Source organism: Phalacrocorax carbo, chromosome 9 (genome assembly GCF_963921805.1).
Source record: "Phalacrocorax carbo chromosome 9, bPhaCar2.1, whole genome shotgun sequence".
In the NCBI taxonomy this organism is placed as follows: Eukaryota; Metazoa; Chordata; class Aves; order Suliformes; family Phalacrocoracidae; genus Phalacrocorax; species Phalacrocorax carbo.
In genome coordinates, this window is record NC_087521.1 from 31,036,796 (window position 1) to 31,061,030 (window position 24,235).

A 24,235-nucleotide genomic window follows, 5' to 3' on the forward strand; every position below is an offset into this window, starting at 1 on the left:
AATGGAGTCCTGTGGGTGCTGAGGCTTGGGTACACAATAAAACCCAAGGGTCAGATGCTGACCTGTTCTTCCTTAAATTTTAGCAAGCTGCTCACTGAGCAGCGGCGTGAATGAAACATGGATTCCTATGGCTTTGTGCCCACAGTTAGATTCATTCGTCTCTAACAAGATGTAAATGTTGATTCAAGATTTTTTTGTCATCTGGAATAGGACACACACATATATATTTGTGCGCTGAGCATGGATGAATAGGCCTTATTTGCTTAGGAGACAAGGGTAAAAAAGTCAATTAAGTACATGAAAATTAATGAGGACAAAAGAAAACATATTCTAATATCTGGTCAAGGTTCTAGTACATATATTATATATCTGATCTAACCTTACAAATACTAGTATCTACCAAGAAACTAATAGTGTCTAATTTTTTTCTGATTTAATGGGATTTTTTTAAAAAAAAAACACTTTCAATAGTTTGGCTTTATGTTTTGTTCCCTCCCAAGTTTCTGGTGGATTTTATCAGTTTAGTGAATGCTTTATCAAGTATTTTGAGACACTCAGGTGTAAAGATGTATAAAACCCATAGAAGACAACCATTAAATGTTGTATGTTGCCTGCTGTCTGCAACACATATCTTCTGCTGTGTACTGTCCTGAAAAAGTTACGCGGTGGGAATGCACAAGCAAGATTATATCTGTTGAATGGGCAGGCTTCCAAGCAGGGTTATCTGCTTTTGGACTGTGGTCCTCTGGGGAGAACCCAGATGAGCACCGTGACGAGTGAGTTTAGTATTGCAGTCTCTCATCACCCAGGTTGTGCCCATTGTATCTAGACATGTGAGCAAAACTTGGGTGAAAGATAATCCTGCAAAGAAATCTCTTTCCAAATCTAACCAGAAGACTTGTGATATCGGTTGTTTCCCTCTGGGATGGGAAATTAATAACTGTTTACGCACCCGTCCTCTCCAGCTGCTGGGGAGGGTGTTGGTAGGGTGGCCGCCACGTGAGGAGCCCAGGGGATTTAGGGGGTTGGTGGTGTCTCCCCTTCTCCAAATTGGAGAAGATGCAAAGAGTTGGGGGGACATCACTACAGACGGATGAGCTCCAGCGGACCCTTTGGTTTCCAGGAGGTTAGGATGTCCCCTGTGTTAGTATCTGCGCTGTGCTGAGGAAAGCTGGGCTGAGTCCCTGGTGCAGAAAGGGCTGCGAAAAGCCAGGGAGATTTTATGTAATGCTCAGGCTTTACTGCGTGTCTCTCGCTGCCTGTAGCGAGGGCATCTCCCTTCGTGTGGGAGAGCAAATTTTTAAAGTTGGCATTTAGGCTTAAGAATATTTGTGATGGATTCAAATAAATTCTTCTGGCTTAAAAGTGTTAGATTTCACAAAATCTAAACTTCTATTTCTCACATTGGTTGGCTTTTAAATAGTTTTAATCTGCTTTTCTATAGAAGCAAATCCAATAATCTCCAGATTATTTTTATCCAAATTCATGTTTATGAAGAAAAAAGAAATAACGTTTTTCCAGTATGTTTTCCTTGCTCAACAGAATAATGTTTGCATAATGTACAATCCAGTCACAGTCATAAATACCCTGAGAGAGCATGTATAGCTCATGCAAACCCAGTGCCACTTTTATGTGAAAACGAATGTATGCACCTCAGTATATGTCTGTAAGTAATTGGCATAACCATTCTTTGGTTATTATGAGGCAAATTTGTAAAAATCTCCTTAATTTTTTTTCCCACAAGAACTGCTGAAAGGGACATTTCCTATAATTTCCATACAGCAGCGATTGTTAGTAGCTATGTTTTAATACCTTTTTAGCATCAGTGAATGGGACCATTTAGTTCCATAGCTGCAGTCAAAATGAAATTGAAAACTAATGGTAAAAGTAAAGAAAGTAAAGAAAGGCAAAAGTAAAGAAAGCTCCAAAGACTACAATTTGAGAACTCCTACTAAATGAGAATATTACTTCTGAAACAAAATTAGGAATGCTTACAATGTTGATGAACATAAAATCCACAACATTGTATAGTTCCTTCTTTGGAAACACCTTGCTAAAAGCAGGGATGGAAGAATCTTTCCAAACTAACGAATAAAGCTGTTTTAGGACCAACTCATAATGTGCTGGTGCCAGGCTGTGCGTATGAACTGTAGGCACTGAGGGGAAAGAACAGATGACTGAAGCGATGCTTAAACCTGAGTTCAGCCTCCTGGAAGCAATCCCTGCCCATATTTTGTATCGGCAGCAATGGATGCGTGTTGCCAGGATGAGCCAAACCCACCTACTTGCATTTTTAATAGACTGCCACTGAAATTCAATACCTGTTTTGTGTTATTTCAATGTGCAAGTCCCTTTGGCACTCATCAGTTCCCCGATCATGCTGAAATTCCATGTGGGTCCCTTAACGTCTGCACTCCCAGGTGTGATGTGGCTTGTGGATTACCAGGAGATGTGGTGGGCCCATCTCAACCCTCCCCAGCGGCTCCTGGCTCTCTCTGTCCATCATCCCGGGGATGCTGCCGTGTCCTGCAAAACAGACTGGGACCTGCCAGGAGGAAAAATTAACTTGTCTTAAGCAAGGGAGTTGTCATCAGCGTTGGGCACACACACAGCTCAACGTTTAAAACTCGGTTTGCAAGTTAATTTAAGGCTGATTTCAAGATACACATAAAATGAAAATCAAACATGAGACCTTGCCCAAATGTTGTGAATAAATGAATCCTTTCTAAATTGTTAAAGCATTGGTGCTTATGTCAAGAAGCTACAAGAAGTTACATTACTAGGAGTTATCCTGTTTCATCACGATTTCTTTTCTGATGCCTGTTTTGATTTCAGTTCCCTCTGAAATGTCACGATAGAAGTTACATGATGAATAACCTCGCATCTGCTGTGTGACACACAGAGGATTTAAATGTACTTTGCGACTGATAACACCCCTTCCTCTTTTTCTCTTTTCAGAATCCAGTTTTCTGTTGGGAAATGCCCAGATTGTGGACTGGCCTGTAGTTTATAGTAATGACGGTTTTTGTAAACTCTCTGGATATCATCGAGCTGACGTCATGCAGAAAAGTAGCACTTGCAGGTATGCCGACTGTTCACTGCCACTTGATGCACTTTTAAGATTATAATCTGCTGGGAAGAACAATGAGGTTTTGAAAAGAGGATTGATGTAAGAAAAGTATTGTTTTGCAGAAATTAAAGTTTTGAAACAGGCTTTAAATTAATGAAACCAGCAAATTATCCAGAACATGGTAAAGCACGTTGAAATTTATCCTGGCTAATATAAGTATAAATGTGCTCTAGCAAATGATCCAATAAAGAAAGCGGGGCTTTAGGTAATATATTTCAAGACTTTTTTTACTAGATTTTTATTAATTCTCCTGTTATCATGCCAGGAGGCGCTGGGCTATTCTGTATGCCGTGTTGATCCCTGCTATTACACACACACAAAGAGCACAGTAATGTGCAAACTGCATCTTTATTCCCAAGAGAGTGATTAAGCTGATGATATATTTACTCTAAGCACTGCAGCTTTATGGCTTTTTCCGTTTGTTCGTGGTCTTTTAGGAATGGGCAGCTGTGATTTATGGTTAGACATGCATCTGTGCCTTGTCTGCTGCATCCTTTACAAGGAGGTGCTTTGGGGAAAGAGTAAATCCCTAATGCGTGTGCGTGCACGTGAGCAAAGTAAACGAGGGACAGAGACAATAAGGAATGGCTGAGATAGAAGTTTGTGTAGGTTTTCCCTTTGTGTTCAGGGAGTGACCGGCTCTGGGAGGGCACTGGGCACTGGGAGGAGGGGGCTGCACACCTACAGTGGTGACTTCTGGAAGACGGGTGCTGCCAGATACTGATCATTGGCTGATGCTTCGGCTGGCAGGAGCAGGGTGGGCAGTGAGCCTGTCCTTGGATGTCAGTAATGGCTGACTCCAAAAAGCAACACATGCTGATGTGTGGTTGTTGCTCTCATCTCCCAGTAAGGGGAGGAAGCCTTGGGCATCCAGGGTTGCGCTGTGCAGCCAGGTGCCCTCTAATGGGCAATGGAGAAGAGATGGGCATGTGCTGCTGAAATGAAATATTCATTCACACAGTAGCAACAGAATTGATACACTCAGCAGGGCTGAAAGAAGCAGCCTTATCACAGCCATCCTGGATATATACATACATGCTTTCGCCTTTGCTGTCTGCTATCCTGTATATTGAACTGTATAAGTTTGCTGTGAGCCAGCACTTTTATAAGTCTGTGCATGTTAAAATAATTACAAATATAGGATGGGATTGTAGGAAAATGTTGAGGGAGTGAAGGTTTAGCAATACCTCTCTGATGATGATTCCCCCGTGCCTTAAATACTGAGGGGGCCAGAAGGTTTATTCTATCTGAGTGCTTTTTTCGAATGTGATGGGCTCTAGTTACCATTTGTAAGGATCCTGTTTTGACCATGGTCAAGTAGATCATCCAGGTGAATCATACAGATGTACATTCAAGGAGGAATTATTGTGGAAAAATGGAATTGGTAAAATTTATTTATTTTTTCTTTAATCTTCTTTCTATACATCCATCTCTGGGTTTTGGAGAGGCCTCTCTACACTCAAAGCGTGGCTGATACTTCTTTTGCCTCTGGGTCTTAGCTGGTGGAGTTATATATGCAGTGCAGTGTTTCATGCTTCTTAGGAGACATCCCATTCTTTGCAGATTAAAGGAGAGCTGGAGAGGTATTCAGCATGCTCTGACATGCAATGCGTAGCCTTCCAGAGCAATGTCTTTGGAGCTGCTCTCTAATAAAGAGCTGTGTGGCTGTATGGAATGGAAAATAGTCTTGAAGGCCAATGGTGCCTGCTTGGGCTTACTCAGTAGAATGTCATTGGAGGTTTGTTGATATCTGGGGCTGTTTTATTATTTTCTGAGTCAGGCTCTCAGTCCAGATTTACTATGTTAGTGCCCAGATTAAGTTACATTATATATAAAAATTGTTTTATAGATAATGTTTACTTTACTGTTCTAAGGCAGGTGCTATGGGATAAGAGTCCTATGGTGCGACACCTTTATTGCAGGTTTTGGAAGGGTCTGTTTTTATAGCTTTTTAGTGCCAAAAATCCAGCCAAAGAAAAATGCATAGCTAGAGACAATGTAAATTTAGCCCCTGATTTGAGTTAGTTTTTACTGATCATGAGTGTGATAAAGGACAGTTTATAAATTTCGCAATATTTGGTCAGTTTGCCCCTGCCTATAAGGTATAGTGCTTTCAAATTAGCTTTCACCCATGCTTTCCTCCTAGATAGTCCAGCAAGTATTCACTATATCCTCTTTCTGTCAGTCTCACCCCATATCCTACATTGGGGCTGCTCATATATCATCATTATATTCAGTCTCAGGTGGTCTTGGCTGATACAGATCTCAGGGAGGAGTGGATAAACTGAATGCAGGGGAAGTGTGAGTGATTTTTTTCCTTCCAGCTCAGGCAATGAGTTAGTCCTGTGCAAGCTGGTAATCCCTTTGATTTTGCGCTTCTCTCATGTTTTCAATCAGCAACAATGTGCCCTTTGGCAGGAAAAACACTTAGAAATACCTCAGTATAAGTGCCAGTCTCCCTGGTTTCATGGGTGCTGTATAAAAGGCACAGTGTACTTAGGAGTCAGGCTATGTGAATATTGCGTGATGGGAATCAATGTGTTTTCCTTCTGGGTGCACATGGAACCCAAAGTTGCATGTGTAGCTGGGGCTGATATATAGAATAATTGGTATAAATGAGTGCTAAAATGCACAGGATTTTTAGGTGGAAGAACTTGTGTACTGGTGAGGCTTTGCTGTGCCAAATGAAAATGAGCTGACAGTCCAGGAGGAACAGGGCATCTGCAATTGCAACACCTCCAATCTTCAACTAACCATGCAAAAACCCTTGCCTGGAGGTGCACCGATAGATCAACCAGCATGCAGGAAAACCACTTGTTTCATGCCCAGTTGCCCACAGTCATGACAATGTATGTCTTCATGAATATGTTGAAAGAATAAACAGTTCTAAAACATTAAAACCCAGTTTAATGTTGCAACTAATACCAGTGTTTTCTAATATTGTTGCTTATGAGTTAAGCTCCATATTCTCCTCAAACCTCTGGGAGAGCAGGCACGCTTTGAGTGGCTGGTTAATAGACCTACCCTGGCATTTTACACCTGGCATTTGCTCCAGGCTTTACTTTGCTTACCCTTCCTTGGACCTGAGAGCCTTGTGATGGGCTGGGAGTAGCTGGTTGCTGATTTTGTTTTCAAAGAGGAAACCTGCTTTTAGGCCCTGTTTGTGTGTTGCCTTCCAGCTGTACAGGGGGATGAAATTGGATCTCCTTGCTGAAGCATTTGTTTACAGGTAGCATTTCCACCAAAACACTTGCAGTGCTCTGGTCAGCATCTCTGCTCTCCCTTATTTTGATTTACTGCCATGACAAGCGGGATTAAAAAAAGTCTGGGAGCGAAATCCTGGCTCCAGTGAAGCTAATAGCAAAATTCCCACTGTGCTCAGAGAAATAGGATTTTTCATGGCAGGTACAATGTGCTGGACTTGAAAAAAAAGTTAGATTTGGTACTGGGATGTCATCTCTGTGACCTGATTTTTGTGTATGTGAGAAGGCCTCCTTGCACTGCCAAAGCTGTGCAAAGAAACCTTGCTGACCACACCGGTGGGACCCAGGGAGCTGCACCACTTCTCCTTAGAAAAAGGTGCCTGGTCTTTAACTTGCAAAGTTCTGAAGCTATTGATGTGTATCTGCATTTGCTGTTCCTCCTGGGTAGATGTTTGTCCATTGCAATTGATGCCTTTTCATCCAACACTTTCCGATGAGAGCTGTAAATTGGATGCAGGATCATATACCTTATTTGCTTCACCTGCCCTCTGTCCTGGATAATTTCTCACAAAGAGCTGTTAAATACTTCCCTGGCACACACTGCAGACCTGGCGCTGTCCTGATGCTGCCGCTCTGGATCCTGACAAAGGACAGAAGGGCACGATGCAAAGCTTCAGATGGGGCTTTTCTGTGCCAAGGGATGTTTTCAAAGGGAGGTGGGAGCCCAAGCATCTTTAATGACAAATGGTCTGTTTCAGAGATGGGGAAATTATCTAAGACTGCTTTTTTCTGAGTATTTCAGTAAGTCTTGTTTCTCTTTGATAAGTCTGTTTTCTAGGTAGTAAGATTCCCAGTAGCAGGATGGTTTTGATATTTATGTCTTGTACAGTTTGCACTGAAGGCACTTGACAAGCACTAAATAACAAAAAACATGAGGCAGAAAAAGACAGAGTGATTGACTGAAGAAGTAGGAGTCCCTCCAAGTGTACAAAATAGGACGGACTAAATTAAATTAAACCTGTGATAAGCAAAGATCTTATATAACTTAAACAGTTAGTGGCTTTGAGGTTTCTTTGGTGCTGTTAAAAATCACCTTTTGAAAAATGTTTTTATTATTTCAGAAGCCTTTAAAATGTCTCTTTATATGTGAAAATAATGTAAGATTTGAGTATTACAGGTTTACTGCAATAGTAAGCTGCCTTTAATTTAAAACATAAAGTTGATTGTATTCAGCAGCACTAACCAGTGTCGTCCACCAGTCAGAACGCCAAGTACAATTTGTCATTTTAACACTAATTAATGATGACTTTCTGTATTATAAGCCATGTAGAGTCAAGCACTTAACAAATTCTTGTTATTTTTTTCCTTCAGGGCTAAGAGAAACATTGTTTTAAATCCCAAGAAAACAAAACAAAACCCCCCAAAAACCCAGAGAGAATTCAACTGTACAACAGGCTGTGTGAAAACTGCCGGCTCTTATTTTGTCTTGCAGACAGGAAAGCAACCTACTTCACCTCATCAGTGCGTTAAAAAAGGCATAGATTTAAAAAAAAACAAAATCCAACTCTTTTTGTTGTCATCTCACATATAAATGTATAAAAGGTTATAAGCTGAACTTGGGAAAGAAAGGCTGGTCATTTGAAAATGAGCAGCAGGGTGTGGTTTGCATTTCCTCAAGACGGCCGTGTATGTTAATGATAAGCAGTGCCTTAATGAAGCCTTGTGCCCTGGTAAAACCATTTCCTGACGTCGGTCGCCATAATGGCGTCTCCATTACGTTGCTGTCCCAAAAGTGGCAGTTATGACACGTCATTTATCACTAGCTCTCCCTTGTTACCGGCGAAGAAAGGCCTGTAGTGGCATACAGCTGTTGTAGTTACGCTGATGCCCCGCTGATCGCCCGTGCTGGCAGCACCTTGTTCTGGGAGCAGCCCCATCAGCTCCCTTGGTCGGCTGTGTAAAGAAAAGATTCATGGTGTGGCCTTCATTGAGTATTTTAATGCTTGCCGAGTCACTAACCACTGTGCTGTTTTATTGTTTCTTTCAGAACAGTAGACATAAAATAAATGTTTATTGAACCTTTGGAGGCCTGTTGATCAATAAAAGAGAAGCTGCATTGAAACCACAGAGGCACTGATAGCTTTTCTCTTTCATATTCTCAGGGATGTCTGTTGCAGGTTCAGCTGAAGCTCAAACTGTTTGTGAACAAAGAAAATGGAAAAAAAAAAAAAAAGAGTCTGATCAATTAAAAGTACATTCGTCCAAGTGTCTGAAAGCTTTTATTCCATGCTCCATTTTCCTTCAGTTCTGTAACTGGGAATTTGCACAGAGTGGTCTTCGCTTATTTTTAATCCGGGGAAGAATGACAATAAAAGCCTTGCTGTTTCCTTACAAAGGCTTTCAATAGTCAGGTCAGAGGGTTGGGTTTGCTTACACCAGTTGAAAGTCTGACCTGGAAAAGAATGCAAAGATGAGATAGTCAAGTGGCAAGAAATAGCAGAGTTAAAATCACATTTTTCTATTCTCAGTCTGGAGAGGGATGAGTCTCCAAAAGCATTTTAATGTTTTCCATATTTTCACTGAAATATTAAAGAAATGCAGTATACAGTAAGGAAGATGAGGGTGAATTTGGTTATGCCTGGTAGTAGTACAGACGTAGCTATATGAGACAACTCATACACTTGCTTTCTGTGCTGAATTTTGAGAGAACTAACAGTAATTGCTTCTTATTGGTTAAATCCTCCCTCCTTTTGTAACTGGTATTTAGTAAAAGGACTCCAATTATCTTATTGTCCCAGATGCATCTTGACAAGATTAGATTTGTAGCCACTGACTCAGCCAGCTGCTTTTACCTGTCGTAGCTTCCATTCCTCCTCCAGAAGCCTTTTGAAGAGGATTTAACAAAATTTGGGAGGTTTTAGAGGTTTTGTTCAGTTTTTTCTCTGTTTTGACAGCAATATTCTCCTGGCCTGCAGGTGTGGCAATAATGGTTTTATAGGCTGTCAGCTCATCTTCTAACCATATATCCTTACAGATGTGCTCAGAAAAGCGCTTAATGAAATATTACAGTAGATTTATTTGCTGTCATTTACAGTAAAAGTGTGGTCATGGCTACTCACTATTGTAGGTTTCCTTGTGACACTCTAAATATTTAAAGGAAGTGTAAATCATAATTAAACTCTGGTCAATGTCAGTTAATAGCATCTCCAATGCTTATGCCATTTAAGGTGACTGTAACAAAGTTGTTGCTTGTCTAGAAAAAAGAGAAACGTTTTTTCTTTTTCAGTTTTATGTATGGTGAACTCACAGACAAGAAGACCATTGAAAAAGTCAGACAGACTTTCGACAACTATGAGTCAAACTGCTTTGAAATCCTCCTCTACAAGAAAAACAGTATGTATATATTTGTGTATGGTGTTGGGAGTGATGCATATTTAAAGTATATAATGGACTAAAATAAATTTTCATTTTGACATATGGGTAAATTTGGGGCAAGATTTGGAGAAGAAATGGGTATTTTGGTCACCACAGCTCAAGAAAAGAGCTCTTTCTTTCAGGACTAGTGTTCAGATTGCCAAGAATAGTTGTTCCCTGCTGTCTCTAGTCTGACTCCTTCTTTCCAAAATATATTTAGTTTGAGGATTGTTTCCCTGAAGGGAAACTGACTGGGTTAAGTGAAAAGAAATCCTGAATGAGGTTCCCCCACATCCCTCAGGAAACACCCCCATGTCTCCACAAGCCCAGACCCTGGCTGCTGTGAGTGGATGCTCCCAGCAGCGCCTCGGCGGTGTGTAAACCAACACATATGAGCTCTAGTGAGAGTACTAAATTTGGTGCCTAACCCAGGGATTAATTAGCAAACCAGGGGATTTTGTAACTTAATGAGATGTAGGACCCAAGTCCCTTCCTTTTGGTGGCACTGTGTTTACAGGAGGTTGCCAGAACCAGGGAAGATTTTCTTCAGTTTGTCTTAACCATGAGTCTCTCCAGCATGTTTTCTGTCCTGCCACATATATGGGTAGTACTTCTTCTGGCGTAGCAATGTTACAGCACATTCTAAGCAAAACCCATACTGTTGTGTGGTCTCTTGCTGGGCTTGTACAGTGTGGACATCTCTGCTGGGCTGGTGGTTCAAATTCCTGCTGTTGTCAGTGGAGATGAGCAGCCTCCTCCACTGGCACAGGCTGTCTTCCCAATGTAGAAAGCCAAAACTGTCAGATGAAACATGCATCAGAAAAGCTGGTTCCTCGATGCTGAGCAGACCAAGTCTAGCTGACTGGGTCAGCGACCATGTCAAGTGCAAGCCAACAGCAATCTTCACTGTCTCCTTCGGTTTGGCTTTCCTTGCCCAGTTCAGGATGGAGCTCCTGTAGCGTCAGGAAGCTTTCCTGCTGGTTCAGCTGCCTGGAGCCCAGTAGCTGAGGCCATGTTCCGCCCCGGGTGGACTTTGGTGCTGGCATTGAGCACCTTGCTGGGTGAGGCTGGAGGTTTCCTCTGCATGTCATGGGTAAGGGAAGGTAACGGTGTGCCTCGGGTAAGAGCTAACTGCACCTGAATGCCCCATTTCACTGCAAACTCACATAAACCTTTCACGACATTGAAGAGAGCATCCCAGATACCTTGTCTTCTTGAAACAAACTCACATGCTTTATGCTTTATTTCCACTTTCTCTTTTTACACTAAATCTTCCTGTATGTGCACTTAAACAGTAGGAGATGTCTTTAGATTTCTCCACTTCTGTGTGCTTTAAAGCATTTTAGTTAACACTTCAATTATACAGAGAAACAAGAGTGGCTCGGAAGCCCAGCTGTTTCTGCAGGTGCCCAGGAGAGCCCTCCAAATGACCTCTTATTGATTCCTTAGCATATGGATGTGTCTGTTCTCTAGATTTTCTGCTTCTCTGCCTGTTTCCTGTGCAGGTCACCCGGACATCCCCTCACATTAGGGGAATTTCCCGGGACAGACTTGTGTTGGGTGTCTTTGCAGATGGTGGTGCCCAGAGCCGCCACGCCCTGTGTCCGTGTGATTTCTGAAGAGGATCCCAGAAACCCAGTGCTCTCCCTGACCCTGGCTTCTCTTATTAACTGGGCTGGCAGCTCCTGCTCTAGCATGGGACAGCCCTGAACTAAATTCCTTTCTATTTTATTTAAGTATAAAAAGAGGAAAGCCTTCTCTTGGTGACTTTTTCTTAACAAGCCAGTTGCTTTTTGCTTTCGGGTGTGGATTGCCTGCTGGAGCTTGATGATGCTTTAGACATCTATTGAGCTGCATTTGCCATAATAAAATTTTCACCTTTGTGTAAATGTCCAAGCCTATACTTTCCATAAGTAATACAGGATTACTGAAGGACTTTATGGAAAAGCCCTCATATTTCTTTTCAGGCTTGAGTCAGTAACATCTGTTGCCAGCTTCCTTCTCCGTCACCCAAAGCCCAGAACCTCAACCTCTTGCTAATGCTAATACGCTCACCTTTTGGCTCGGTTCAGCAGCTGGTTTGCCCAGGGTTTCCTTCCATTTGTCATACTGAGCCTTGCAGAAGAAGGTCCTTCAAGAAACTGCCTGCTTATCCTCCAGGCTAAATATTGGAGCAGATAAAGAAATAAAGAATAGTTATCTGTTGGAATGAATATACTTCTGCAAAATGTAGACAGTTACTCTGTGGGAGGGCTTGTGTTCATCACCTGCAGAGACCCTGCGTATTGCCTCTGCCCTGCCTGGAGCTTGCAGTGCTCTCGGAGCACCCTCCCACCCGCATTTTCAAACTCTAGGTCTGGAGGTGCTGTGTGTTTTTGATGATGTGTCACAACCTTTTCTTTCTCACCCATTCCTTAATGCTTTTGGTAGAGGGAGATTTTGATACTTTCGCGTTGCTTTCCCATTCTTCTTTGCTTTGGCACAGAGATGATCTTCAAGAGCTGCTGTTCTCAGGCAGCATCCACGCGACTGCTGATTGCACATGCCACCTTGGCATTTTAACTCAGCCAGTAGGTTTCAGGTTCAGACCTGAAAGTTCGTTACAAATTCCTTCTGCTTTACTGCATTCCCTCGTATATAGTCCTCAGCTCAACCCGCCCAGCTATTCAGCAACCATGTAGGCATGCGTATGTATGTATATGTAGGTAATGCTCGGGAAACCCCTGCCCGCTTTTGCCCAGATTGGTGCTTCTGCAGCAGTAGCCACCTTTCCTCTGTCTCTGATTTTTATCAGTGCTGTTGTACAGGTTACTCTGCATACTTACTTTCAGAGCTTTTCAGATGGTGCTGATGAGTTGCCAAGTATAAGTGCAAGTACAGTATTACTCCAGAGAACTGCAGAACTCTGTTTTAGAAGTTACGAAGAGAGTCTTTTATCTTGGGTTAGCAACCGGGAATTGAGCTAATCAAGTAATCAGCATAATGGCTCTGGAATTATCACAAAGAGCAGTCCCCCATCTCTCCCACTTCTCCAGTTTATTGCTGGTGAGTTACTGGTTTAATCCCAGTTCAGCAACGCTGAATTTTGTCATGAACCCATGTGGATTTTAACCTTCCCCACAGTAGTCCTAGTCCAAATGGGTTTCATTGCCCTCTGGGCATCTATCCTGCAGTTCCTGGCACAGCTCCCAGATGTAGTACATTAGAGGAGGTCTTTGGGGGCCGCTGGGGCCCATGGGATAACAGTGGGCAAGTGGCTTGTCTCAATGTGTTGGCTTTCAGGCTGGCATTCAGACAGCTCAGGAGAAAAGACATTATGCCAACTGGTTGAAAGCACATCAAATCCCAAAGGTAATTAGCTGGCTGTGAAAACATTTATAGTGCAATGTGTGTAGGTGCAAGTTTGGGAGGGAGGGGACATGGCCATGGGCATAGAGCTTTGCTGGAAGGAAAGCATCTCTGACATTCACGACCATGCAGGTGCACAGAGTGTTTTGAAGCAAATTGCTTAACGTCTTTTAGGATTTTGCCCCTTACAGAGCAGACCTGCATGTACACAGAGGACTGTGTGTGTGTTTCAGCCTAGGAGGAAACAAGACCAGTTTCAGCTCCAGAGCACCTGCAGGAGCCCTGTGTGAACAGTGAGGATTTACCAAAAGCCATGCTAACTGCTCCAAAACTGTAGCATTGTTAGGCTCTTTATTTGATGAGTGGTAGGATTTGAAAAATATTTTGTATTTATCTCAAAACCTAAAGAGATAACTGCATTGGAGGGTGCTCTAGTGGGCAGGGGAATGAGGAGGTGGAGGGTATGACCTGAAACGTGAAAAGGAAATTGAATCTCCTCGTTTCTCCTGACAGGACATTTAGAGTCTGTGTCTGGATTAGCTCAGGTCCTCTTAAATAATGGAGTAGTGTTAAATTTGGAGCATTTGACAATATACTCCATCAGTTTTGGATTTGATAGCTCCATATTATGTAAACAAGGTATCAAAGATACCGTCCATCCGTTTTTTTTTTTTTCTTATGTTCCTACCTTGCAGCCACTGTTTGTGAGACATGCTGGGAAAAAACAGGAGCAAGAGGGGAAGAATAATATATTTTATTTCAGAAAGGAGATTTATATAGCCGCCTGTCTCTACTTATCATCTAATTAGATTGGTAGCATTTCCCCATTGTAATGAAGCTATAGAAAATGGGAATATGATGTTTTCCTTTGAGAAGGTAAAAATAAAAGATCTGGAAGATGTAGAAATATTGAGATATGGTCTTAAACTACATGTGTGTTATAAATGATGAAGTATTCTGTGTATGGGCTGGGGAAAGTTTGTGCTACACCACAGTCCAATGTCACCTTTTCCTCTGCTTCAGGAACCCCAGTTTGGTTCTACATGCAAATTGCACCTATAAGAAATGAGCATGAAAAAGTGGTTTTGTTCCTGTGCACTTTTAAGGATATCACTTTGTTCAAACAACCAATTGAAGATGATTCAACTAAAGGTAAATACGAAATACACTATTATTTTTTGTAAATGGTAGAGTACCTGCTTGAGCTCAGTCCTGTGACAGGGACATGTCATGCCTGTGATCTGTGTCTTAAAGTCAGGAAATGTTTTGTGACCTGTCAGAGTTTCAGTGCCACTCCCCTAAATTATTGCTTGAATATAAAAGAGAAATCACCATAAGTAGAAATTCCCTAACAACGTTTTGCCAGAGTCACAAGTCTTCCTTTCTCTTTGTGGTTTCACTACTTCTTCATTACAGCTGGCCTTTGCTAAAAATTACATAGTTTTGAGTCATTTTAATGCTGTGCTGTTTTGGGAGACCTTTCTCCTATGGGACAGATATCTTTTTTCATAAAAAAGTAATTTCAGGTCCTTTGTGCTGAGGTGTTGATATTTCCTCCCGTTCTCATGCTTGGAGATGAAATGCAAAAGAAACAGCCTGTATGGGTTCTTCATTAGTGGCCAGCAACGTTGACTGTATGGCGGTGGACATTGTACTTGTTATTTAACAGCTGCCGGTGACGGTGTTTGAGATGTGCCATGCTCTTATCACCTAACAACCCATGGCCAGACCTGCAGCCTTGCACAAGAGAGAATTGGTGGGGAAAGGTGCAGAGGATCTAGCAGCATCCTCTGCTTTGGTTAGAGGACATGTGTGTCTTGTGTAAGGTTCACATGTGGATTGCTTTGGGTAAAACAATGCACACTTACATAAAGAAGGGCATTTATGCTACAGCATCCACATCCCATCTTCTCTCGGAAGTTGCCTTCTGATGGTGAATTCCTGGCTATATTTTTCTCTTCACGCTTAGAGAAGGCTTGATTTCTCAAAGAGAGCCATGTGTGCTCTAAGCCATCTTCTTTAGAATAGACTTAGTGTCATTTAAATGCAAACAGGATTTAAACAAATTTCTTATGATCTAGATAACACTTATTATGTGTGTTTGGATAAGTGAAAAGTAGGTGTGTAAAGGCAGACTTAAAATAAAATGAAATGCCTTTCTTTGGGATAAGACCAAATATGAGATTTTTTTTTTTTTTGTCTAGGGAGTATTCTCCATAAAGTCATAAGATCCTGATACAGGAATACCTCCGCAGCCATCATAAGCTTTACTGCCTCTACAATTTAGTTAGCAACCTGCAAATGTTCCTTTATTTTACTTTCAGCTCTATAATGTGGAATTCTTCTGCCTGGAAAGACTCTGGAATTTTTAGGATAAACGCCAGTTAACTGAGAGCACTTTAACTGTAGAGGTCTGAAGGTGTGGGAGTGGCTTCTTGCTGCAGTGTATATAATAGGTAGTGGGAACTCGTCAAGGAAAAAGCCAGTCTTTGCAAGGATCCTCTTGCAGGACTTTCTATTTGATGCTTTCTGGGGGGATGGAGATGTTTCTCACATGGAGCAGCCCCCAGCCTCCCCGCTTCCACTGGCTCTGCCCTACTTTCTGCAGTACATAGTTGTACCGAAGAGTTGTACTGGGGCTGCAGCAGGACAGGGAATATGTATTGAAGGTGGCTCCCAAATGCAGAAATGATGAACGTTGCCTCCTTTGGATCCTCAGCCTGGGAGATTCATACTGTGCTGCCTTCCCTGGGGAGGCAGGGATGTGCTGGGTGAGGGCTGAGCTCTCCCTCTCCCCATCTTCTGGCTGAGGAGTAGCAAAATCCACCTGGCATCCATTATAGGAGCAATATATGTTCCTATGGGAAAGAGCAATAGCTGTGAGATGTGTAACTTGTGTACTGCTGTTCTCCAGTGAAGGGTACCATTAGTTAAAATGCCAGGTATTAACTATGAACATTGCAAAATATTGTCGTCAGCAGCCAGAGAGGTTTGGCTGCATGTTTAAAGAGCACTTGCTTCTCTGTCAAAGTCATACTTTAAACAAACAAACAAACAAAAAACCCTCAAAACAAAAACAAAACAAACACCAAAAAAACCCCCAAACCCCAAACCCAAAGCACTGCAGTAGCAGTACAGCCACATCTCTCAGGTGCCTTTAAGGTGTATGATTGGAGTCTTCAGAATTTGCTCAGGGTGCTTTGATTAGAGCATTGATTAACATTGATCAAAACATCCAACAAGCTCCATAATTACAAACCATTGACTTGATTTTTTTCTTCTCCTTTTGCATGAAGTAGAGCTTGTCTTTTATATTGTTCATATAAAAAAACACATTCAAATATTTGCACCATTTTACTATAAGGATGGGAAAACAGCACTGTTACATTACCCCCTGTGTCTCAACTGGGTGGATCTGTGGGATCCCACGGCACTGGGATCACAGGGTGGTTTTGTCAGACGTAGTGCTATGAGAGATGCATAATTCATTGTCCTTGCAGATAACATTACAGTGTGCTTAGAAGCTCTCAGGCCACTTTCTTTTTGAATTATGTGATTGGTAAACATATACATTACAATTTAGTGGAGAATTTTTAAACTTCTGTAAAAAGCATTTCAGTAAAACACTGCTGTCGAGTGCTGGGATTTGTCACTGAAAAGGCTATTTTTTGTTTTCTTTTTAAAAGAAAGATTTTTCTTCAGAAATTCTGCCAGGACATTGCAATACATAATACATAAGTAAGTACGGTGCAGATGAGTTACTGTGTATTACTTATGGGAGCAGTAAATTTGAGATAAAAAATTCAACAGAAATAAAATATTGATACCATTATGCAATAATCTCTCCGTACCAATATATTCTGCACTGTTTGAAGGTATGTTGTTTTGTTGTGAAGCTTCAGTATATCATGGCTCCTACAGGGTACAAGGATTTGGTACCTAAATCATAACAATGGGTGTATCTACACTGCAGCGTGCCTGTGTGTCCTGGCTCCTGGAAAAAAATGGTTGGGTTTGCCAGATCTGCTTGTGGTGACTGCAATGCGATCGGTCTGTGTAGACCTTGCAAGGGAACAGCAGTTTCGTGGGACGGAGTGGTGCCCCCGTGCTGAGGATGCAGAACTGCTCAGAGGTGTTGAGGAGCTTGTCGTATTTGTGAAAAAAAGACGTACAAGTAAAAGAAAATAGTTGTCTTACTACAAAGCTCATTGCAAGGGAGAGTTGGGACTTTTTTCTCAATATAGGCTCAAAAACATGCTTGTTTACAGGCTCAGTACAAAAAATATAGTTGATGTCATGGGGACTAGCCTTGTGTGAGAGAGAGGAACTAGAGAGGTCTGGGGCATTGCGGCAGATGCTGCATCTCTCTGCTTACCTGTGTGCTCACCATTTGCTGTGTGTTAATGCTGTCAGAAAGGAGGAGGAGGAGGAGAAGGGGGAGGAGAATGGGGCTTTGCTTGCAGGAGGGAGTAAAAGTAATGAAAAATTTTCCTGGGTCACCCAGGAGACTCTGAATTGGTTACAGTCCAGAACGCTGCTGATACTGGACTGAAAGGAAAACTGAAGAAAAGGGGTATTTAAAAAGCTACCTTCCTCTAATAAAATATAGGGGCAGAGATCAAAAACTTTGTTTTCTGAGAAGATACAGGCAGTTTGACACTAAAGATTTGGCTGACTTGTTTTCTTGTTACCCATGCTGGTATAAATTATCACTGGGTGATGTGTGGGAGACCCATGACGTATAGCAATGTAACAGTGACCAAAAAGTACTGTTGTATCCTTGTAAATGAAAAATTCCTTAAAGTAATTTTCCTTTTCAGGAAATAAAAGTAGTAAAAGTGTCTAACCATGCAAAAGTGTTAAAAAACCCCAGCAACTCAAGTAGGAGCAGTGAAGATGATAACTGAAGGAAACACAGCCTTGTGTTGTGGTTGATGTGTTCACTCCTGGGTGAAGGTGCCACTGGCAGTTGTGCAGATCTGGAGGATAGGGGAGAACACCCTCCATTGACTTGGTTTATGGTTTGTAGTGCTCCAGCTCCTGAGTCGGTGGCTGGATGAGCTGTGGATGGTGGCAGTGTGGAAGAAGAGGCGTGAGAATTGGTGACGGGACAGGAGACGTCACAGGAGATGGTAGCTGCACTTGGTGGTCACTGGGACAATGCATTATTTTTGCTGTGCTATGTTTGTCTGGTCTCTCTTTCTTTCCTTCTCCTGTTCCTCTTTGGTAATATGAATATTTGTCTGATCTGGATTCAGTACCAAGCAATAGGTCCTACCTGTGGTGGTGGAGGGCCAGATCTCCAGGTGTCTTGGATGAATGCCTTACACAGCAGAGGTGGAAGGCCATTACAAGCATATGAAAGATTGTATTATGTATTTTCTTCCGGAGAACAAAACCCAAAGAATCTTCTTTTTTATGTTTGTACCATTGTAGGGTCACAGTTGGATGCTTTTATCAGCGTGCTGTGCTTTTATTCTGTCTTTACGCAATGGGCTTTTAAAAACATCTGAAGACTTTCAATCCCTCCAAAGACACACAGTGGTAATAATCTTCTGTTTATTTGTCAGAAAAAAATGAAGCCATTTTTCTAGGCCCTAACCATTAGAAGGGCAAATGGGGCCACTTCAAATGTTAACAACATTTGAAGCCAGGAGTGCTGTAGACTATATTGAACTGAAAGTTTAAGGATAGAAAAAAAGACTGGCATTTTTTGGCTAATAGTGGAGTTTCACCTAGTTGTGCAATGGCTTTATGTCCTTTGTTATCATCAGTGAAGAAAAAATGTGGCCTCCAGGTAAACTTGGAAGTTTTTTCAGCTAATATTCTTACTGGTTGTCTTCAGTCTCTTTTGAGTGAAATATCAGGCTTCTCACATGCTGGAAGTGATTGGGAAGTTCTGGTGAATAGCGATAGGATGCTGAATTAGGATGCAAAGCTGTGTCAATGAGGCCCCTACAACTCAGGACTGTGTGCCGTTAACAGATGGGATCAGGAGATGGCACAGTAGTATCCTGAAGTGGTTTTTTTGTTGTTATTGTTGGGGTTTTTTTTTCCACTTGATATAGCCAGACTTTGATAATCAAGGCTGTCTGGGACAATGCTGTAATGCTTCCAGTGATATAACTCTTCATGGTTATATAACTCTATATAATGATACAACTCTATCTTGGAGTGTGACAGGGCTATAAAAAGTGTAGTAGCTGCAGAAATATGCACTTATGCTTGCTAATCCTTGCTAAGACTATAATTCTGATCCTTTTTTATCTTTAATAAGTGCAAGTTATTAAGCATATATAACTAGTTGCACATGGGAACTTTCTTCCTTGAGGGGGTATCAATCCTGGTGGTAATAGAAGAAGTGGGTGGAGGGATTAGAGCATGAAAATGAAGTTTCTACCTTTAGCTGAAGCACAGTGTACCTTGTTGAATACACCACCCTGACAGTAATCCGTAACAGTAATTTAATAGGTCACAATTTGGATATCCTTACCATTTTTTTATTGCACTTTTCCATGGCAGTAATGACAAGGGTCTTGGTGCTACAGAGACCCACTCGTTCTGGTGCTCTTTCCTGTTGCTCTGGTCTGCAGAATCTCACCCCACAGTGCCTTAAGGCACCAAGGAGATCACCTCCATCTGTCCCTTCTCCCCTGTGTCTGGAGTGCAGCATCCAGGGACAACTGGGCCTTGAGAAAGGACTTTGTAGGAGATGACAAGAGAAGTGGTCATTTGCTGGGACACCAGGTCGGCTTCCAGTGTCAGGAGTAGACAACTCAGAGGAATGATGCTAAAATACATTCTTTTGGTATTTTAAACTGTCCATTTTGGATGGGCTCAGCTTGCTAGTAACCAGGAAGACCTTCCAAGGTTGCTTTGCTCCTGTTCCTGCAGTACAAGCATCCGTGTTATTGTCTTCAGTGACATGCTGGTGGCACATTTAGCAGACACTGCAGAGGCTGAACAGTCACAAAGAGGTAGTTGTTTCCTTACTCCTAGGCGTGACACTCCCAGGCATTATGTCTGCCCCCTCCTTTCTTGCTTTGCTGCTGTCAGAGACCCACCGTGATGAAGAGCAGATAATTTCCATTTTCAGGGCTGTTTAGTTTCCTTTGCAGAAATTAAGCACTTTTCTGAATCTGGTATTGCCTTTTGAGGCTTTGTGTGCTCCATCAGCAACCCAGAATGCACATTAACTGTCTGTAAAGTTCTAGAAGTTTAATGTGCAATGCAAAAGAAATGCCATTGAAATCAAATCTAACCCTGTGAGAGATTGAATTAAACTGGAAGCAGATCTTAAAAGCGGTAACTGTTTGTAGAATGATATACTTTCTATGTAGAAAACTGAACACTTATAGGCCATATATTAAATAATAAGTATAAATTTAGTAGAGTTAGAGAGTTTAAGAGTCTAATCTGTATATCCCAGCCCATTACATTTCACAGAGTTACTCCTCTGCTAAACCCATGAACTTATGTTTAACTACACCATCCCCTCCAGACAAACATCCAATATTGATTCAGAAGTCTGAAGAAGCTGAGAATCCACCACATTCCTTCACATTTTTCTTGCTTTTCATTACAATAATTGCTTTAAAAAAATCATCGTATTTAAATTAACCTGGCTTCAGCTTCTTGCAGTGGCATCTTGTTACACATTTTTTTCCACTGTACTAAAAAAGTCCCATTAAGTCACTTAGACTTAAGTCATCAAGTCATCCCTCCACCTTCTTTTGATTCAGTAAATGAGTTGAGCTCTTTAAAGCTCTGTCTAGCCTAAATTTGGAGGTCTGGTGGTAGCTGATACAGACATTTTAGCTGCACTTTAATCCAGGTATTGGCAGCAGTAGGGATGAAGCTGCTGTGACACGGATTTCAGCCTCTCAGGTCTCAAATAAGTTTCTGCAGCTTTTACTGTAGCCAGGTGTGTTCACAGCTTACTCCTCGATATTACCCATTGCTCAGCCTCTCCAAGCCTAGCTCTTACTGTTGTATATACAAGGAGTAGGTGACTTTTTGCCAAAGCAAACCACATGCTGAATTGCTCATCTACTAAGAACTCTGGATCCGTTTCAGAACTGTTCTCTACTAGGGACGTTTCCTCCTCCCATGCTGGAGATATAATTGGTGTTGCTTTTGCCTAGGTATCTGATTTCCATTTAAAACACATTTTCATGGCACACGGCCAGTTATCAAGCACATCATCCTGTGTGACTGCCCTCACTACTGTTTAACATTCCTCTAAGCTTCCTGTCATCTGGGCATTTTATCAGTCATTTTATAAGACTTTCAAACCATAGAGGAAAGCACTGAATAGAAGAGGACCTGTCCACTGGGGTCCGCAAGGCTCTCAGGAATAAATTTTTTACTGTTTTCCACTACTCCTTGTTTGATATCTGCCAGGTAGCAAGTTCTTCATCCATTTAACATGTAATTTACTCAGCTGCGTAGTTTTAGTATTTTGTTGAGAGTGTCACACAGTGTCAATTCAGTAGAGATTACTATACGAGAGGATTTGGCCAGCGTGCTACTCTCAGGTGATTCAAATGCAGCACGAGGATGAGATGATGTTATGTGATAAGCACTGTGGCTGTGCTGATTTGGGAGCTGTTTTGTCCTTGGCTGCAGGTAGGAGCAAACCACGGGCAGCTGCTGAGGTTGCCATCAAGTCAATGGCCCACGTTGCTGCCCAGTCCAACCCCAGAAAGGGAGCACTGGTACGGGGAGCTGCCCTGGCTCGTGCCTCTCTGGTGTACGATACATACGCTGCAGCTCCGGCTGGCCATTGCATTTGGCTTGCAGCTTGTTCTGTCAAGGCATTTGGCTGTTTTCCTGAACCGAATTTATACTCTTATCAAATGATGACTTTAACAGTGTGGGGCATTTTACATCATTCTGTACTGGCAGCCGTTCATTATACGCCTTTCCTTTTCTTTTTTTATTGAACATCTTGAAACTCAGATCAGGTTTTCGCTCATTTTGCCTAGCACAGAGATCAAGCTAAGCAACCTTTAATTACTGGGGGTCAGCCTGTTTGCCCTTTCTGCATATGGGTGCAGAAAGCCCTTTGGTTGTACTCTGGGAGTTCCTTAAAAACTTCCTTGTTACTGTAATAAATCTAGCCAGAGAAAGATGTTTCCCATATGGCTTTAGCTTTCCACGTCCATTCTGATAAGCCATAATTTGTCATTCACATACTTGTTCTCTCTTTCTTCCCATCCCTGTGTGCGTTATTATATACTGCTTTTTCATTTCTAGGAGCTGTCTTACGTTTGACCTTGAGCCTTTGGCTGCTGTAGTCCTTTTCCTTGATCATTGAATGGAACCATTTTGCTATCTGACAAGCTCCTAAAAGCCACTTGACTGACATTTACAGTACTTGGTCTCTTTTTATTTTTTCCCAAAATTTGTACTTGCTTTTATATACTTAAGGGAAATAAATTCTTGGTGGCCTTTCATGTGTATGTATAAAGTTTACCTTTAGTTGCAGAAACATGAAATTTAAGAAGTTGTGCACAGTAATTTTCAGCTATGTCAGAATTAAATTTAAAAATACATTGTATACCAAATGTAGTCAGAGGTGTATAAATCTTCGCAATTTTCATCCATAGATCTCAAAATAGCTTGCAAAGTGGTCATTAGCGTTATTGTCATTTTAAGGAGAAACTGAAGCTGAGAGAGGTAAAGTGATACGTCCAAGATTACCTGGTGATTCTTCACCCATTTTGATCTCCCCAGTAGTTGCAGTGGGTGGATGGTAACTGGGAATATGACATTGAGTAAGAACAGAGTTTGGATGTAAAAATTGCCCAAGAGTGCAGTACATCATCAGTGCAATGCGCAGAATTTCAACTTGGGAAATTTATCCTAATATTTTGAATTGCATTTGAATAGACTCTGTGGTTCTTCAGTCCGTAAATAGTTTTACTGCATCATGGGAGTGATTGAGCTTTGTTTGACTATTATTCTATTTATTCAGGAAACCCATTTATCCCTCTCTCTCTAACAAGGCAAAACCAGGATGATTAAGTTTTTCGAAAAGGCAATGAGCTCTTTCACCCATACTTTACCTGCAATAAGGAGCAAAGAGCCAGCCATTGCAATGATTTTACTGTCTGAACATCTAGACATAGTTGAGATTTGTAAATGCTAACTATTCATGCAAACGGATGATCCATGTTATCAATTGAACTCCAAATTGCCTATTTCTGAGCGGTGCTATCTCTTTGCTTTTGTGGGTAGGTCATAGACTATATATTATTTAAGCATTCTGTGTGTTAACTGTTTCGTGCTCTGCAGTGAGAGAACAACCTTTGCATGGTCTGGAGGTGTTACACTCCTGCAGGCAGGAATCAACATGAGCACTGCTGTAATTACCCTTTGTGGTTTTTACATACAATATAATTCTTAACCCAAGTATTTTCACTGCAGTCTAAGGTATTGGGTAGTTCCCTGTTACACTGATTTAAAAGCTTCATAATTTCTGATCGTTTTAAGACCAGACAAACCTTGACAAAAAGGTTAATTGCAACCTAGTAGAGCTACTCTAATGTTTTATTAGGGGAACTAGTCATGTCTAAATTTTTCGGAGCAAGTGCACTATAAAGAATGTTAACATCTCACCTTGAGATTTTTAAACTCTTCATAACCTCTGATGTATGAATTTAGCTTTAAAATAACATAATATGGTTTACGAACTAGAGATTTTAATATTTTTTTTCAGTGTGGCTGCTAGTTAGGTGGCTTAATCCGTATTTAGACCTGTACACAAAACCAGTAAGAGAGATTGCAGATTTTCTACTCCTAATTAAATTATGAGGAGAATTTGAAGGGTTTTCTCACTTGCAAATACTTATATTTGAAAATATTTGCTGTTATTTTTGAAGGCAATGGGTAGGCCTATTGACTGCTGAGGTTTGTACAGGGAAGGTGGCTTAAACACTAGTGGAGGAAAAGAGCCCAAGTCGTTGCTGGTTAGCCTGTGCCTGCACAGGGTCTTCTTCCCAGCGGAGGGAGCTGCCCGGGTCTGACACAGCCCCTTGGCAGGAGTGTCTGTGTGTGACGGGTGCCAGGAGTTGCTCCTCAGGGCATGCGCAAGCACCATCAGGAGGCTCACAGTTTTGGGTGGAGTCTGATGAAT

General features: G+C 41.7%; 1 protein-coding gene across 2 annotated transcripts in view; it reads left to right on the forward strand.

Moving 5' to 3' along the window:
• KCNH5 (potassium voltage-gated channel subfamily H member 5) overlaps nucleotides 1-24,235 on the forward strand; it is a 172,499-nt gene that overhangs the window by 10,550 nt on the left and 137,714 nt on the right. The window contains exons 2-4 of one of the 2 annotated variants that reach the window (XM_064460968.1): nucleotides 2,959-3,082; nucleotides 9,620-9,726; nucleotides 14,119-14,247. In XM_064460968.1, the coding sequence (XP_064317038.1) occupies nucleotides 2,959-3,082; nucleotides 9,620-9,726; nucleotides 14,119-14,247 (360 nt within the window). Of the gene's footprint in view, nucleotides 1-2,958; nucleotides 3,083-9,619; nucleotides 9,727-14,118; nucleotides 14,248-24,235 lie in introns of those variants that run through there. The other variant, XM_064460966.1, reaches the window with a different exon arrangement.